This window comes from Contarinia nasturtii, unplaced genomic scaffold (assembly GCF_009176525.2).
Source record: "Contarinia nasturtii isolate CC-2019 unplaced genomic scaffold, AAFC_CNas_1.1 Cnas_scaffold_350, whole genome shotgun sequence".
Taxonomy (NCBI): Eukaryota; Metazoa; Arthropoda; class Insecta; order Diptera; family Cecidomyiidae; genus Contarinia; species Contarinia nasturtii.
This window is the reverse complement of record NW_022197705.1, coordinates 4,833,823-4,846,188: the sequence shown is the minus strand read 5'-3', so window position 1 is coordinate 4,846,188 and position 12,366 is coordinate 4,833,823. Positions and strand designations below refer to the sequence as shown.

Sequence of the window (12,366 nt, the reverse complement as noted above, 5' to 3'; positions counted from 1 at the left end):
TAAATCAAATTTCAATACTGCTGGTATATTTAAACAAAATTTTGTAACAATCGAAAAATAGTTCAGTATCAGATGAAAAAAGTTCGCTTACTTTGTTTCAACACTATATCAAATTATTTTACAAATATTTTGCACTGGTTGCAAAATTGTTGCAAGGCACTGCAATTTACGAAAGCTTTGCATTACAAGACATACATAAACGAAAAAAGCATACAAAAATACTTAAATACAAAAAAAAAAAACACATTCACAAATCATTATTGCAATTTTCTTCCAAATATAAATAAATTGAAAAAAATGAAATTTCTTTCATAATCAAAGATTAAAAATAGTATTTTATGATCAATCGCACAGAAAGAAAAAATGTGGTATTTTTAATTCAATTTTGGTAGATTTAATATAAAATCAACCAACAACGAATTAAATTTACCATTTTTGACATCTCTGAGGCATATTTCTCAAAAGAGACTATCAGTTTAATAAGTTTTACCAATTGCTTCATTTCATTCACCAAATACATGGGCTAGCGTCATCTGTGGTTTCGAAAAGTTGGTAAATGTAATGAAGCAGTTGGTAAAACTTATTCAACAAATAGTCACTTTTGAAAAATATGCCTCAGAAATGTCAAAAATGGTAAATTTAATTCGTTGTTGGTTAATTTTATATTAAATCTACCAAAATTGAATTAAAAATACCACATTTTTTCTTTCTCTGCGTACTCGCTTTGCAGTATCATGTGTGTTTAGAATATCAATAGTCAGGATCGCTTGTTGCACTTGACTTGCATAAGCGTTGATAACTCTGTAGCGTGTGCTGATCAGCTGTTTGATTAAAGAATAATGCTCCAAAACCATATTGCAATATAAACCAGATTTACGAAGATCAATTAAGTGCTAATTTTCATTTTGTGTTGAAAATTATTTTTGTTTCCGTGCATCAAAAAGTAATATCATAGCAGCAGCCAACGATTTCAAATCGAAAAACGATGGATTTTTATTACTTTCCAATTGGATTTTTCGGAACATTTGTGTATAAATTCCGTGAATTGGAGTAGAAAGAAGGAAAGTGAATTATCAGCTTAAAATATTTTCGTAAAGTGGACAAAAGTAAATTAATTGAAAAGCAAAACTAAAAATGTGTGCAATGCTTTTTTTGTAACCGTGTGTTGCAGCAATGCATTGAAGAATATCAAATCAGTTTAGAAAGAAATAAAGGAAAAATTTGAGAGGAAGGAGAGAGAAATAGGAGATAGTAGTTTTCAAAACTGTATAAAGCGATGGAGTCATCACAAGGTAAAATTAAATATTTATTCAAATAAAATGTTCATTGAAACGATGTCTCCGAAAATATGCCGACATTCATTCAAGACAATTGATCGCTATCATTCATAACAAACTACTGACACAAGTCGGACATTGTATAATTCAGCATAAAAAACGAAACAAATTTAAATTGTTTGGCACTCCAATTTTATTTATTTTCAAAAATGTGTAAATACTTTTAATTTCAATAGATTTTATTTTTCATTCGTTTGGCATTCATTTGGTAGAAAGTTTTTTTAAATTTACTACGTAAAATATTATTCATGTATCTGTTTTTCTCTGTTAAATGACATCCATCCAAAAAAAAGATTAAGACTTCTCAATTTATGATATCATAACCATTGAATTCGGTTTTTCCCTCTTCAAAACTGCTCGTATGGCACGATAAATGTAAATGTATATGCCTATCAACATAATTACGAAAATCAATGAAACCTGCAACGAAATATCAACAAAAATGAAATGCAATTCTTCCAATCATTTCCTTGTTTACTTACATAAATAAGTGTGTTTGTTTCGAATCCGTTTTTTTCCCATAACCAACAACCCCATTCATGTTTTAACTGAAGGTTTATAGATTTCCCATATTCTGAATCTCGACGGCACTTAAAAACCCGAAAATCATAATAACTTACTAAATCTGTGCCACAAACTTCATCTCTGAAAGATGGAACACCATACGGTGTCTCACAGCTTCCAACTTCTGTTGTGCAGTCACATAAGTAAGCAATCGTAAGAACGAATTGAATGAAAATTACTTTATTCATTATTCAATTAACGCTTTTGTTCCATCAAACGGCTGAATAAATCTATAAAATCCCCGAATGGATTGCAAGTGACAAAAACACAACTAACACTCAGTGTGTCATGAAGTTTTATGATAACATACAAACCAAGCATCTACTGATATTCATCCGTTCTATCTGAAAATCATACACACATACACACGCAAACCCAAATTCTTGGTTCAGTCCGCACATTTCAGTCCGAATATGGATATTATACTTTACTTTGCGAACATGCATGCAACATATCATTATATTTGGACTTTTTCCGTGTCATGTATCGTATCTAATTTAAACTGAAAAAAATATAAAATATACATGTGTAGTTTTGTATATATCATGTTATTATAATACTAAACTAATAAAATTCCAATATTTGGACGCATGTATGGACTAGGCTGTCAAATGCACATTTATACTTCTGCTTTGAAGCATGCGCACGAAAGAAAAGTAAAACAAAGAATCAAAACACAAGGATTCAAAAATCGTGGTTGAACATTAACTTAACAGTTTTTTTTAAAACTGCCATGTAATTTTGCTCTTTGTTCGGTTTTTTTGTCAAGTTGCTCATCGAGTCTAGCACTAAGTACAAGTATGTGTCACCACTTCGTAGGCCAAGAATGTTACTTAGCAAACTGCATCCCATACTAGCAAACATATCATGTTTGATACACATTCAATTCCATCAGGTTACAATAAACATTTGAATAATTTACCTTTCTCATATATACAGCACTGTGTTCGAGATGCTGGCTCCAATAACTTCAAAAATAAAAAAAATAAACCAAATGCATATTGTGTTCTCTATTATTTTATTCAACATCGAACCTCTTCTACTCTTCTACTTAATATATGTAAAAATGTATCTTTCTTTATTATTAAATAAACGAAAATGCATTTAAAAATTCAAAGATTTTGATTGATTTGTACGTAATTAATTACAAAAAGAGAGAAAAAACGCGGAATAAACGTTAAATATTAAGGTAAAAAATAGCATTTTTGGTTTTGATTTTAATGTGGTAAAGAAATAATATCTCAATGAACATTTGTGTGGGAAATTCCTTTCTTTTTTTCTTGTTGTTCTCATAAAAATAGGTCATGTAAAACTTGAGCATATAATATTTTCGTTTCTTTAAATTTAGAATTAGATCCGTTCCAATTTAGACCTTTTACATATTGACTTAAATGGTTTTTATTTCAATTTAATTTGTTTTGTTTTCTCGTTTTGTGGAATTTCCCTGAGTTTTTGTTTCATATCTTACGATTGAACATGTCTTAATCGTACAGTGAATGAATATGTTATTATAAAAAAACTGGCAAGTTTGCAGCCAGTCTCATTTTGTATAAAGAATAGTTTTTTTTATGTAAATAAAAAATTGTCGTCAATATTTTGGCGTTTGCCACTTGGAAAACATAATATCCGAATGGAATACTTCATAATTAAAATGCATTTTCTGTAATTACCCCGTCGAATACAAAAGCAATCTACTGTGTTTTCTATAATAGAAAAAAAACATCAAATAGCACAATCTTCGGCGAAAACAGGTTTTCTCCGGGAGATTTCACTATTATGACATCATTTTCTTATCTGTGCTTGCTACTAAATTGAAATTCTATTGCCGTTACGGAATGGGGTTTTTAAATTTCGCACATTTGGACGCAAGTCTCTTGAATTATGGAAATTTTTGGAAGCTTTGTGCGTGTTATTTGACGAAATTGGAACACATTTTTAATAATCAATCGAATCATTAATTTCATATCATTCCATATGAAAATCACAAAATATCGCAAAATACTCGAAGAAAAATGGGGCAATTAAATTTTAAACAAAAAATTGTCTACAAACTACTCTAACAATCATGTTTTATAAAATGTAAATTCTATGAACACCAAATGTGTGTGTAAAGAGTAAGTTTACAAGTCTAAGTAACCATGTGTCGTTTTGTAAATTTAAAGAATGTCATTTTAGTTTCTGATATAAATGCGTGCCTCGATTAAAATGTCTCATTGTGTTGTCATGGGACTGTTATGGGAGATATTTGTAAATCTATTTTAGTTTTCTGATTTAGTTAGGCATTGTCACATTGTATTGGTTAATCAAGTTTTCGCATTCCAAACGAAATAATTATCTGATAAAAATAGGCCATGACCATCTCATCACAACAAATAAAAACGAAATCAACAAACCGTGACGGAATTGCTTTTTTTTCTCTAATCAAATGTTTTGTTGTCGATTTGTGCAAAATAGTACGTATATGTATATATTGGTCGTTTGGTAAATTTAGCGTTGCAATTTCTCACGCAACCAATCTTCGGTTAACTCATCCAATTCACGAACTTCATAGACTCGTGTTAAATCAGCTTCACGCTGCAGAGCCCGTTTTGAACCCGCATACATAATTTGCAGCTCCATTTGACTGTCACGTGGTGTGTAAAAAATGAAACACATTGGATACGAAATGCGTTTATCGTCGTGAACCATTTTATAGCTGTAGACGATGTAGCGTGGCTGATGGCCAGGTAACTGTTCTTGCAATTCATCCACCGAAATTTCGTCGAGCAGCTCATCAACGCACACCAATTGCTTTTCGCGATCCACTTTTACTATTTTTTCGAAGAAAAAAAACGATCCAAATTCAAGAATTGAATGAATTAGAAAATGAAATATTGATAATAAAACAATTACAAGCGATAAAAACAATAACGTCATAGCTGGCGGGCAAAATTGATAAAAAAACCGTTTATAAAGTGAAAATTTTCCATTGACACATGTATTATGCACCGTTTATAAATAGAATCAATACTTACAAATCAATGCACAATTTGCATTGTCTTTGCGGAAACGAAATTTACGCAATTCGTCTTTTACTTCGGGGCTGATGTCACAAATCGCGTCACTCTGTTTAAATCACAATTTAAATCAATTAAAGTAAAACACAATTCCATTATGTTCTTGTTAAACACAAATTGCACTTACCATTTTGATGTTTCTTTTGTTTCTTCCTTCAAACACTTCCTTGTTTATGCTTATTTCAAATGACTCAGATGATGTTTTATCAGATGTTTTCCAATTCAATGTGACAATGTACGTCTGATGTGTGCTTCAAGCAAGAAGTAAAACAAATGACTATTTATGGCGCTATAAAATTCGATCAAAACGTACTTTCACGTCTGGCAATTTGATACAAGGAAGTTGGACAGTAAATACACAACAATAAATGTCAATTATACACACTTTCGTATTAGCCAAAACGAACGATGTTACCATTCAGCGCACAGTAATGATTCACAAATCGGTTCTGTGTATTTTTCTTTCTGTCTCTTCTCACTTCGCTTGGTTCCATGTATGCAATAAACATACCGCTGTGATTGGAAAACAACAAAAACCATATGTACGACGGTGCACAGATTGTTTCGGTCGCACACACAACCGATACGATTGTCTCTTTCTTAAGCACTGGAGCGCGTAACCATTATCACTCAACATTAAACTCATTCATTTTCATTTGATTCAAACAAAAGAACATTTTATAATAAAAATCCGGGCGATTTGCCGATAGAAAAAAATTCATTTACATTCGTGAAGGTTTCATTGAAGATTTAATACATTCTTTAATTCAAAAGTCCCCAAAATTCCATCCAGTACATTGAAAAATCTCAAAAGTGCGTCTCATGTATTTTGATCCCGTACCGATGACACATAACAAAACGTCAACTTGAAAAAAATAATAATTACATTTCACTACTCAAACAAATAACTTCATTGCTTCAATACAAAGAAATCAACGCAAAAACAATATTATATTTTTCATAAGAATGTTGAAGTGGAGTCAGTGAATTTTTGTACAAGTTTTTTTTTATTGCTCTGTTAAATTGAGTCCATCGAGCAAAGTTTTAGAAAAACAATCACTTACACCCCGAATAACGCAATAACAAAACGATTATCGGAACCGTATCGTTGTAGTTTAGTTTTGATCCAAAGAAATGACATTGCCCGAATTTTTTGGTTGTGCCTTTCTGGCATTTGGACCACCATTAGCCTTGTTCACCATGACAATAGCACAAGATCCAATTCGCATTATTATTCTAGTGGCGGCCGCATTCTTATGGCTGTGTTCACTATTATTATCATCACTTGTCTGGTTCATATTCGTTCCACTTCGAGATGTCACCATTTTTGGAATGGTGATTTCCATAATCATACAGGTCAGTCACGATACTGAATTGAAATATGAAATTGAACATCTAAATAACTTGATTTGTTTTGCAGGAGGCGTTTCGATACGGAATTTACCGGGTCTTACGTGAAACAGAAAACGGACTACAATTAGTTTCGGATAACTCGCGAATTGTTGAGAATAAACATATTTTGGCTTACGTCAGCGGCTTGGGATTTGGCATCATGTCGGGAGCATTCGCTTTGGTCAATATTTTGGCTGATTCGGTAAGTGATGAATCTAATGGCGTTTGGATTTAAATTCATGTCTGAATGACTGAGAGAAAATCTTGTTGAATTATTACACTCGATTAAATTGAACTTTGCTCGGTTTCAGGTTGGTCCAGCGACCGTTGGTCTATTAGAAGGGCATCAATACTTTTTGCTAACCAGTTCAGCGCAGGCATTGTGCATGATTTTATTGCATACATTTTGGAGTGTAATTTTCTTCAATGCCGTCGACACCCAATCACGATTACACATCGGCTACGTTATAGTCAGCCATTTGATTGTATCCTGTATAACATTGCTGAATAGCTACCAAATGTATACGCTTACATTGACCACAAGCTATTTTATCACAGTGGCAACAGCCGTAATCGCATTTCGTGTCGTGGGTGGCACGAAAGATTCGTTCACACGTTTCATCACATGTAAATAACAACAACGATCTTCTTCTATATAAGGGCAACAACAAAAAAACTCAGTTCAACTTGCGAACTCGTTTGTCGTCCGAGTGTTATCCACACTTATTTTTTTTAAAGCTCAGCAAGCTATCATTTTAGAAAAAAAAGCGATAAAAATACATATTCATGGATGTGTTTGTATCATTTCGATTATGAATGAATCGAATTCGACTTTAGGTATTAACTCTTTTAACCATTCTAGATGTAATAAGTTTATGTGTATTTCTTTTGATGGTATAGCGATTTTTTGAGTACAAAAAAATATTTCAAAAGTCGTCTAAATGTAATAAAAAAATCAAATTTCATGAACAAAATCCAAATTCAATTTTATTTAGACTTTTTCAATGAAAAACAAAAAAACTGTTTCAGAATTGTTCAAAAAAAATGTTGTTTGGGATCGAACGAAAGAGAAATGGCTGCGTTTGATGTCATCGATCTGTGATTGGCAACACTTTTTGACATATTAGTTATGAAGAAGAAGAAGAAGAAGAAGACAGAATTCGATAGGGCATTCAGTAACACACAAAAAAATCCAATGTAAGTTACTATGTTTGCAATTTCAGCAAATACAATTACTCATTTGCAATCAGTGAATTAAAAGCTGCACACATTTCGTTCTTTAAAAAAAAATTGTTGAACTTACCGTTCGTGTTATTCTAAGTGTATTCGCCCAAAAATCACAATAAAAAAAGTGAAATTAATCAACGATAAACAAAGTGAACCGGATTTTCTTTTCTATTGTTCCACTTGTTACAATAAAATCGAGAAAAAGTGTATTTTTCCGCAAAAATTCAAGTGTTTTTTCAAAAGATAGTTTCAAAACAAGAAGTAAAGACTAGTTGTTGTAAATTTTTGTTTCAATTCGAATAAGTATCGCCTACAAGACATAAAGAATGATGGAATCACCTCCGACAACTGAGGCTGTTTATCAAGGCGTTTATACACTATACAACAATACAAACACTGTTGAACAAGAGAAAGCATCTAAATGGCTGGAACAATTACAAAATTCGGTAATTAATTCAATCAATTAGATATTTGTTAATTTTTCGTGCAAACAAAGCGATTTCATTTAGTTTTTGGAGGAAAAACAATCGACATAACCACACTTTACAAAAAAAATTTTCTTCGTTCAATTTACAAAACAAAAATAGGTCTATTCATGGCAAATAGCGGACGAATTACTGCAGCAAAAACGAGATTTGCATTCGTGCTATTTTGCAGCCCAAACGATGCGAAATAAAATCCAAAATTCCTTCCATGAATTACCAGATGAAGCTCATGTATCGTTGCGAGATTCATTGATTGCACATCTTGGACAAATTACAATCGATACAAATTCGATAATTGTTACACAATTGTGTTTAGCACTTGCCGACCTGGCGCTATTAATGTCACGCTGGAAAGAGCCGGTACGAGATTTAATCGAACGGTTATCACGGAATGAAAACAGTTTGTGGCCATTGATAAATACGCTTTCATTGATTCCGGAGGAGATCAGTTCACGAAATTTGCGTTTGGGCGCAAATCGACGTGATGAAATCCAAAAGCATTTGGAATCAAATTCAAAAACGGTAATTGAATTGTTGGTCGGCAGTTTAACGAATTTTGCGCACGCGAATCCACCCAAAGTGTTGACCATTGTTAAATGTTTTACATCATGGATATGTTCACATGCAATTAATGTTTGCGATACGACCAACAATGTCATTGTTTCCGAAAGTTTTAATCTGCTTAACAATCCGGAAACTGATATAAAAGTCCATGATGCCGCAGCAGATTTACTATGCTCATTTTTACAATGTCTTGAGGTAAATAATCATCCACATATTGAGCATAATATAATGCAAGAGGTGGTTAAATTAGAAACGGCATACCATATGTCGGTGGCACAGGAGGAAATCGATAAAGCAATGAACTTTTGTCGCATTTTCACCACTTTGGCCGAATCATTTTTGGACAAAATGATTAACACAGAACTCGAACAACAGCCACACTATTCGATTCAATCATTGGATTTGGTACTGAATTGCATAAGCCATTATGATTACGAAGTGGCCGAACTGACATTCTCATTCTGGTATCGCTTGAGCGAAGAACTGTACCAGAAGAACAATGACGAACTATCAAAGCACTTTAGATCATACATCGAACGATTACTATTTAGTCTGTATAAGCTATCGCAAATGGAACCCGATCACGAAGGATTGCTTGATGAAAATGACAGTTTTACGGTAAGTTTACGAATGTTTTACGACCTAAAAACGACACTGATTTTCATCGCGCCGTTTTTTTAGGAGTTCCGCCGAAAAGTCTCGGATGTCATCAAAGACGTTGTATTTATTGTTGGATCGAGCTATTGCTTCAAACAAATGTTCATGCTATTACAAGAGCCAAATACGACATGGGAAAGTAGTGAGGCTGCACTTTATGTCATGGAAAATGTGGGGAAAAACATTCTACCGTAAGTAATATCATCAAAAACAATTTTGAATTTAAAGTCCGAACACTTTTAAATGTTGAAAATTGTTGTCGTCTTTATTTAACAGAGATGAAAATGATGTGGTGCCAAAAGTAGCTGAGGCCATTTTAAACCTGCCTGAAAACACTCATATTGCATTCCGTTACACGTCGATAATGCTGTTGGGTGAATTGTGCGAGTGGATCGATAATCATCCGGAGTCATTGCAAGCTGTGCTCAACTTTTTGCTCTACTCATTGAATCAAAAGAATGGTTTGGCGGCCGCAGCAGCATCAGCCTTAACGCAAATTTGTACAGCATGTAAATCACGAATGACACCACACTTGAGTGGTTTATTGCAAATCGCACAAAGTCTTGATACCTATGAAATATCGAACGATTCATCGATTAACATACTGAAAGGAATATCAACCATTATCGGTCGATTGCCATTGGATCAAATAACCCAGCCATTACAAGAGTTGTGTTCGTATCAGCTAGGCTCATTGCGTCAACTATTATTACATCAAAACTATTCATCTGCCGAACGAACAAGTAAGTAGAAACACTGAACAAGCGTCCACAATGCCATTTTTTTTCAATTTTTTTTCTTCCTTTCCACAAAGGTGCCAGTAAGCAAGAGCACAATCTACGAAACGATCCGAGTTTCTGGTTGGATCGATTAGCGGCAATAATACGTTACACAAATCCCGATGTTCGAGAGAATGAGGTGCATCCGTGTATGGCTGTTTTATGTGAAATTTGGCCGATTATCTCTGAAATACTCAGTAAATACCAAACCGAAGGTCGAATTATGGAACGTGTATGCCGATGCATACGGTATGCAATTCGAAGCATTGGAAAGCAAGCGGCCCCCTTGCTAAACGAACTAGTTAAACAAATGATTGAATTGTATGCAACGCATCAGCACAGTTGCTTCTTATATTTGGGTAGTGTGCTTGTCGATGAATTTGCCAACGTAAACGACGATTGCACACGGGGTCTGCTTCAAATGATGGAAGCATTCATTCAACCAACATTTACACGACTTCAAATGGAAAATGGCTTAAAAAATAATCCCGACACCGTTGACGATTTCTTCCGGTTGTGTGCCCGTTTGCTGCAACGATGCCCAATTCCATTTTTACAAAGTCCCATCGTAACGCCGATCATACAATGCGCATTATTATCATGTACACTTGACCACAAAGATGCTAATTTGTCTGTGATGAAATTCTTCTATAGTTTATTAAATTGTGGACGACCACAACAAAATCATCACAGCAATAGCAATAATAATAATACAAATAACAATGGCAATTTGGTAATAAATGCACTCAATGCACAAAAACAACAACTCGTTCGTCAAATTGTACAAGAGCATGGTCAAGCGCTTGTTGTAAATCTCATTCAGGCATCCGTTTATTATCTACACTCATACATGCTTTCGGATGTGGCCGATGTTTTTCACGAAATTAAAGAGATCGATGCACATCAATTGAGCGATAATCTACGAACGGCAGTCGAATCACTACCAAAGACACATGCCACAGCTCAACAACTTGACGAATTCCATAACAATGTCATGCGGTAAGTAACATGCACTTTTAAATCAAACCATTCGATATGGAAAATATATTTTTAAAAAATTCGCTTTATTTTCATTTCAGATCCGAGACTCCAAAAGCCATATCACATGCGCTTAAAGATTTTACCCGACTTTTTAGATAAATAAATGAAATTAGTTGAGATCATGTTCAGAGACAACGACAGCGTCACAGATAGAAAGCAACAGAGGGAGAAAGAGATAGAGAGAGTGGAGAGGAGAGAGAATGAGTTGGGACGAATCTAGCCAAATTTCAATGAGAATTAATTTTAAAGAAAACCAAACACACACGCTTGCTCATTTAGGGTGCATTTACTTTATACACAGCAATCTATATCTACATTTTTCCTCTACTATTTCTCTTTTTTCATCCAGAACAATCGACATTAGCAAATTAAGACAACGGTTAACATTCGTTTGCAATTCAATACAATGTAACATTTATTATATGGCATATTAAGTATCCTAACAATTATTTCAAATGTAAACGTGAACTGATACATCCATAACAAAATTATGATGGATATTACATGCATTTTTTTCATACATAAATTTATGTATTAGCGAGAATACTAAAAAAAATATGTTTTGCCCGATACATTTTCAGATGAATTACAAGATTTTTTTTTTAAAGAAAAAACCATTAATTTGAATGTAGAAGTAAAATCGAAACAAAAATTAAGAAATTTGGTCAGTGTCACACATTGACGCGACATTTTTTTTAGGTAGAAAATGTAAAAAAAAAATCCAAAAGTAAGATACACTCTTTTGTAATTTTTGACACATACAGCAGCTAACGAACAGTCATTATTAAGTTCGTTAATTAACCAGCGGAAAAATTGTTGATTTAAATCTTTTTGGAATGAATAATAAACAAAACCTAACAACAACAAAAAACAAAACATAATTTAAGATTTGACACGATATTTGCCGATGTAGAATCTAAGAGAATCAACCGATTTGTGTGGAATATGCTATAACATGTATTGAGATGAATGACAAATAGTCATCAGATGATGAAAACAGTGTGTCCAAAAAATAATTATCTTTCGTGTCGATTCGGTGTTTGTAAAATGGTGTGCGGTGCCGCTGTGCGATAATATCAACCAAGAATACATTGCGAATGATTGTCATGCTGGAGAGATTAACAACAAGAATATATGAAAGATGAATGATATATACCAAGATATCTCATGTAAAATTTGTATCATAGGCTGAAAATGAATAAAATTAATTACTAATTAAAACCAATTTTACAAAAGCTCAAATTTATTAGTTTTTCTTTTTCCT

At 33.3% G+C, this 12,366-nt stretch overlaps 3 protein-coding genes across 4 annotated transcripts; 2 read left to right on the top strand and 1 right to left on the bottom strand.

Moving 5' to 3' along the window:
- Window positions 1-2,902: 2,902 nt before the first annotated feature.
- Window positions 2,903-5,467, bottom strand: LOC116338311 (glia maturation factor gamma). Of its 2 annotated transcripts, none has more exons than XM_031763463.1 (4): window positions 5,271-5,467; window positions 5,085-5,208; window positions 4,916-5,006; window positions 2,903-4,711 (listed from the first exon to the last, which is right to left on the bottom strand). In XM_031763463.1, the coding sequence occupies exons 2-4, from the start codon at window positions 5,085-5,087 to the stop codon at window positions 4,389-4,391; spliced, it is 417 nt and encodes a 138-aa protein (XP_031619323.1). In that variant the 5' UTR covers window positions 5,088-5,208; window positions 5,271-5,467; the 3' UTR covers window positions 2,903-4,388. The 2 variants fall into 2 exon arrangements, with proteins under 2 accessions (XP_031619323.1, XP_031619325.1); XM_031763465.1 differs by having other exon boundaries at window positions 5,343-5,450.
- Window positions 5,468-5,802: 335 nt separating this feature from the next.
- Window positions 5,803-7,281, top strand: LOC116338310 (gamma-secretase subunit Aph-1). The gene is made up of 3 exons (XM_031763462.1): window positions 5,803-6,313; window positions 6,378-6,551; window positions 6,661-7,281. Exons 1-3 carry the CDS (start codon window positions 6,092-6,094, stop codon window positions 6,982-6,984), a joined length of 720 nt encoding a protein of 239 aa, XP_031619322.1. The 5' UTR covers window positions 5,803-6,091; the 3' UTR covers window positions 6,985-7,281.
- A 212-nt stretch (window positions 7,282-7,493) lies between these two features.
- On the top strand, window positions 7,494-12,344 carry LOC116338308 (transportin-3). The gene is made up of 6 exons (XM_031763460.1): window positions 7,494-8,022; window positions 8,164-9,243; window positions 9,307-9,473; window positions 9,559-10,025; window positions 10,097-11,060; window positions 11,141-12,344. Exons 1-6 carry the CDS (start codon window positions 7,903-7,905, stop codon window positions 11,199-11,201), a joined length of 2,859 nt encoding a protein of 952 aa, XP_031619320.1. The 5' UTR covers window positions 7,494-7,902; the 3' UTR covers window positions 11,202-12,344.
- The last annotated feature ends 22 nt before the right edge of the window (window positions 12,345-12,366 follow it).

Excerpts from the sequence above, each read along its gene's own strand:
- LOC116338311 (XM_031763463.1), bottom strand. Across the intron at positions 4,712-4,915 it reads TGCAAATTGTGCATTGATTT|TAAAAGTGGATCGCGAAAAG; the intron begins GTAAGTATTGAT and ends TCGAAAAAATAG.
- LOC116338310 (XM_031763462.1), top strand. The coding sequence starts at position 6,092 with ATGACATTGCCCGAATTTTTTGGTTGTGCCTTTCTGGCATTTGGACCA. Across the intron at positions 6,314-6,377 it reads TGATTTCCATAATCATACAG|GAGGCGTTTCGATACGGAAT; the intron begins GTCAGTCACGAT and ends TTTGTTTTGCAG. Across the intron at positions 6,552-6,660 it reads TCAATATTTTGGCTGATTCG|GTTGGTCCAGCGACCGTTGG; the intron begins GTAAGTGATGAA and ends GCTCGGTTTCAG.
- LOC116338308 (XM_031763460.1), top strand. The coding sequence starts at position 7,903 with ATGATGGAATCACCTCCGACAACTGAGGCTGTTTATCAAGGCGTTTAT. Across the intron at positions 9,244-9,306 it reads ATGAAAATGACAGTTTTACG|GAGTTCCGCCGAAAAGTCTC; the intron begins GTAAGTTTACGA and ends CCGTTTTTTTAG. Across the intron at positions 11,061-11,140 it reads TTCCATAACAATGTCATGCG|ATCCGAGACTCCAAAAGCCA; the intron begins GTAAGTAACATG and ends TTTTCATTTCAG.